At 50.5% G+C, this 5,000-nt stretch overlaps 1 protein-coding gene across 8 annotated transcripts in view; it reads right to left on the bottom strand.

Moving 5' to 3' along the window:
- meis1a (Meis homeobox 1 a) overlaps nucleotides 1-5,000 on the bottom strand; it is a 29,459-nt gene that overhangs the window by 17,288 nt on the left and 7,171 nt on the right. For 4 of the 8 annotated variants that reach the window (XM_026169488.2, XM_026169489.2, XM_026169494.2 and 1 more), the window contains exons 3-7: nucleotides 4,712-4,853; nucleotides 4,378-4,428; nucleotides 4,097-4,147; nucleotides 3,769-3,915; nucleotides 2,868-2,982 (exon numbers count right to left, since the gene is read on the bottom strand). In XM_026169488.2, coding sequence (XP_026025273.1) covers nucleotides 2,868-2,982; nucleotides 3,769-3,915; nucleotides 4,097-4,147; nucleotides 4,378-4,428; nucleotides 4,712-4,853 — 506 coding nt within the window. The remainder of the gene's footprint in view (nucleotides 1-2,867; nucleotides 2,983-3,768; nucleotides 3,916-4,096; nucleotides 4,148-4,377; nucleotides 4,429-4,711; nucleotides 4,854-5,000) is intronic. The other 4 variants (XM_026169490.2, XM_080302299.1, XM_080302300.1 and 1 more) reach the window with 1 other exon arrangement.

Genomic DNA, 5,000 nt, shown 5'->3' with positions numbered 1-5,000 from the left:
TAAGAGCTGTTTGTCCAGCATTTTATTAGCTGTGGTCTGCTGCCGGCGCGCTCGCTCACAGCCCAGCAAAGTCTTTATTTTCCACCACACGGACCATTTCCTCTCAGCTGGCAGTGGTGGGTGGGGCCTCGTCACTAACAGCCAATCCGAGGCTCTAATAAAAGTGACCTCACTGCTGAGATCATCGCAGGAGCAGAAAAAACTAAGACCGAAGGGGACGTATCCCGCTGAGACACTCAAACCACGACAGGCTGTGGACGCGAGCTCTTCCACCTCAGACAGGAAACCGGCCGTCTGTGGCAACGATGGGTCATTTCACTCACTCACTAGTCGTGTCCAAATTCATGGGCTGCATCCTCCTGAGGACCCGGCCTTCGCGGTCTACGTGGGCCGGGTCCTCAGAAGGTCGGTAGGCCGGAAGTAAACGGCTGACGGTCTCGCCTTCAGATTAGCGTCGCCGCTGTCTCGGTGGAGTTTAATAAACTCGGCCGTCTGCTCCTTGCTATCTAAAATATAACAGGACACTGGAGGAAACTCTCGACCGTCTGTTTACTCAGTTTTCTGTTTGACGTTTATTCAGCTGTGTGAAAACCACCCGGGGAATTAATAAAGTTTTATTTAATCGAATCTAATAACTTTAATCTCTTTATTTACTCACGAACAAACAAAACACTGAAAAAAGCCCAACAATAACATTTTTAGGTTGTCTAAGTGAATTATATATCACGTTTAACCCGAGCAGCGAAACTCCGCGGTGATCTGAACATGATGTGCCGGGAGTTGTGCCGTTCTCGGCCGCATCAGTAACCCTCGAGCTCCCGGCTAGCTGTCGAGCTGGTGGGTAGCAGACGTCTCCGAAAACGTCGAAGCACTTTGGCAAATATGGGATATCTTGATAAAACGAGCAGATATTTGATGTTTACACAACTACTTTCTCGCCTGAAAATATGTTAAAAGTTTATTTTGTGACCCAGAAAGATTAGTATGAGTAATTTTAAAACTTAGTACCGGCCGCCATTGCTGGAAACTGGAGTTTGGCTGGGCCGTGCTATGAATTCTGGGATATGGTGGGCCACGAAGGACACACCCGACCCATCCTTCTAATTCGGGGAAAAGGAGGACGCATTTGTCGGCCGCATTCGGAGGAGTCTACGAATGTGGACAGCCTTCAGCGCGTCGCTGTGACGTAATCGGTCTACAAATGCGTCCTCAGGAGGATGCAGCCCATGAATTTGGACACGCCCTCAGTCTTCCTGTTAGCGCGCCTGTCATGTCTGTTGGTCACATGATCAGTAACTGGAGGTTCCCGTATCGATGCATCAAAGAGTTCACTCATCTTTGCTTTGGTCAGCACAGAAGCAGCTTAACATTATTAAAGGCGCTAATGTGCACGTCTCCATCAGCCTTCAGGGCCACAGGAGGAAACACCACAACGGGCTAATGTTCACAGCTGTGCACGCTCAGTGGGCTGTCTGTGCTGCTGGAGCCTTTTGGGACATTTCAATAACATTATCTGACCAATGACACGGCTCCTATGAAGTTACTGTAACAGACCGTCCAGGAAGTCTGAGCATGCTGACTGTGCTAGCTAGCTAGCATTAGCTGATAACTAATTTAGATGCAGTCACCTGACCCAAACCCAACATGGCGGCTGCTAAAATGCCAACAACAAGATAATGTGGAAACCAGTGAGCGAAGTCACGGTGGGTATAGCCATCTTTTTATACAGGCTATGGCTTCCATGTCAAAGAAAGTCGGAGATCCAGCACACAAACGTTTACCTGTGACTCCAGTGACTCCTCCCATCCAGTAACTTCCAAAGCTGAGTTACTGCTCAGGTGAGGCAGGAAACATGCAAATGTTTGATTTGCAAACGAGCTGATTTTCAGCTCCGTCTGTCAGCCGGCACCACCTGCTTCACAGGTGTGTCTCAGAAGGCTGCTCCTCCCAGAGTCAGGGATGCTTAATGTGTCCCACAAACAGGCATCCAGAAAGCTCATGCAAATATGGCTACAACCAATCAGCAACCAGATCTGACAGGAGGAGATAAAAACGAACATCAAGCCGACAGAACGGCAAACGTTTGGTTTGAAGTAAAGAAAAGAGTGTTTGTCGTCTTCTGCTCAGGCAAATGATGAGAAATGAAAGTGACGCCTGTTCAGCATAAATCCATAAAAACCACCATCATGAGCAGGCAACCACATGGCATACAGCGGGACAGCAGCCGGCCGGGGTCCGACCTGCGGCCCGTCGACCGGCAGCCCTTTGCCTCATGTCTCCCTCTCCGCTCCATCTACAGCGTCTGTGTCCAATAAAGTCCAGAAAATGAATAAATCTCTGCACAGCCCAACACGACGTCACGTTAACCTCACAGATGACTTTAGAATGAGACGTGAGAGAGAAGCTGAGCAAAGCTTTTAAAAATCCCACCCCCGCCAAGATGTGGACTGGAGGTCAGAGCTGCGGGTGGACTGTGGCGGTGCTAACGTGTAAACGTAGGCGTGGACAGAGAAACTACGGGGCCCGCTCCAGCTGGACCGAGACCAGCGGCTCGAAGCCAGAGCTCCTGGAGCCCAGTCAGCCTGTGACACCAGGATCATTTATTTCTACTCTGAGTTTCAAAACACCTCCAACTGCAAAGAACCGCGGTTTGTACTTTACTGTCAGGTTAAATGTCCCAGAAGAGCGCTTTTCTTCAATCTACAGCCACTCCTGAGGCGGAGCAGCCTCAGTGACATCATGAGGGGGAGGAGCTGGAGTGCAAGTGGGTTGTAAAAGAGCTTGCAGAGACGTGTTTGAATGCTACGAGTTTTTTCAGGAATAAACAGAGTCTGACAGCAGGGTTTGTCTTTGGTCTCCACGTGTACCTGGCTCGCTGCTGTTGTCGCCGCTGTGAGACGCGAGTCCTCCGCTGGCCGGTCCCGGCGTCCCAGCCGACCTGATCGATGCCGAGTCGTTGTGATCTGTGCTCCACGAAACCTGCTGAAACAAAAATGGTAAATGGCCTGTATTTGTGTAGCGCTTTACTAACTTACTTAGTCCCTAAGGACCCCAAAGCGCTTCACACAACCAGTCATCCACACATTCACACACTGGTGATGGCAGCTACGTTGTAGCCACAGCCACCCTGGGGCGCACTGACAGAGGCCAGGCTGCCGGACACTGGCGCCACCGGGCCCTCTGACCACCACCAGTAGGCAACGGGGGAAGAGACTGTCGGAGCCGGGGCTCGAACCGGCAACCTCCCGATTACAAGACGAACCGCCCACTCTTGAGCCACGATCGCCCCTAACAACAAACATTCATCAGGTCTGTTTCCAACTGGATCCGACGCTCCCGCAAACGCCTTCACCTCTGCCAGCGATGCTAGCGTCCGGTCTGGAAAGATGAGCAGCTTCCATTAGTAGCTGCTGCTTTAACACGCACTCATCGTGATTAAGATATTTCACGCCGTCAGGTTTGTGCGAGGGTTTAAGACTCAGAGTAACGGGAAGCCTGGACTATTTATACACACAGAGGACTGAACACAGAGAAGAAAACCAGCAAAAACTATTCAAGTGAAAGCTTAAAAAAGGCTGAAACATGGAAGTACTAAAACATACTAAACATGAACATGACTCTGGGAAACAGGAAGGATCAAACAGTCCTGTTATGCGTCCATAACAGGACGTACAGGAGCGTTTCTGACTCCACCCTAAACTCTACATGAGCTACAACAAAATCAGAGAAGACGATGTATTTTGTGCCTCACGAGTTGAGTGAGCTCACCCGATCCACGAGGTTCCCCGACGACCTGACAAAGTCCTCGCCGTCTGACTTGTTTCCGTCTCTGTTGTCTATAACCAGGTCGATCGGCATTTTGCCTTTCAGACAGCTGATGTATCGATGGCAGAAGTTATCGCAGAGCTCGTGAACCTGGAAATAAGATGCAGAGGCGGGCCTGACGTGGAGATGCTTTCACCACCAAAGAACCACAATAAGCAAACAAAATCGGTAAAGTTGAAATCAAACACAGTGATGACGGCGCCATGCTCAGGATTAAGCCGGGATTAGCGGCACGCTGTAATCGCAGCAGATGTTGGTTAGTTGGACTGACCTTCTCCAGCTCCAGGAGGTGGAAACGCAGCACCTGGATCGCCTGAATCATCTGTGAGAAACACAAATCCATAAATGCACACATACAGAACATACACACTGCACCGCTGCTCTCCTGTACTGTCAGATACATGACATGAAATCCCAGATGTTCCAGCATGATCCCATTACCTTTGAAGTGCTGGTATTCCCCCCGGGACTACATGACTGGGCTTCATAGAAGCTCAGAGGCCAGTTAGGCTGAGAGTGTGCTACCTGCAGCTACCTCTTTAAATGACTCACCAAGTTATCGAGCTCTGGGTTGGATGAAAACAGCGGCTTCTCCGAGCGGATCTGCACACACAGACAAACGAGGATGATTATGGGAAACCTGCAGAGCGCATCCCGGTGATGTACGCTCATCACGTTTGGCTTAAAACGCTCTGAAGTGTTTAAAAGTCCTGTTTTGTCTCCAGAGACTGAAAAGTCACAGCAGGTGGGATGAATGAGGCTTTCTCAGGTGGCAGAAGCTAAAGCTTCAGCCACACTGCTGCTGGAGCTTTAGCTTCTTCTCCACGAACCCTCCACCCTGATGGGCAGGGCCCGCCTCAGACATGAACCACCGCTTCCTGTTCACCTGTTTGGAGAAGACGGCGATGTCCTCGCTGAAGGAGTCGGAGGAGCAGACGTCTCCCCCGGCCACGGCGCTCTCCCTCGGCGTGCAGGTTGCCAGTTCACATTTCTCAAAGATGAGTGCGAGCAGCGGGAATAAAGGATGTCTGCAGGAGGAACAGAGGAGGAGGAGGTCAGACGGAGCTCCAACACGTTTCCTGCTGCTGAAACTCTATCCGACAAATCTGTCACACACTGCTGTGCACGGTTTCACTTTAAACGTGTCTTCTTCACAGGAAGTTAGTCCATTTTTT

Source organism: Astatotilapia calliptera, chromosome 6, assembly GCF_964374335.1.
Source record: "Astatotilapia calliptera chromosome 6, fAstCal68.1, whole genome shotgun sequence".
Classification (NCBI taxonomy): Eukaryota; Metazoa; Chordata; class Actinopteri; order Cichliformes; family Cichlidae; genus Astatotilapia; species Astatotilapia calliptera.
The sequence above is the reverse complement of the archived record's forward strand: the minus strand, read 5'-3'. Positions and strand labels throughout refer to the sequence as shown.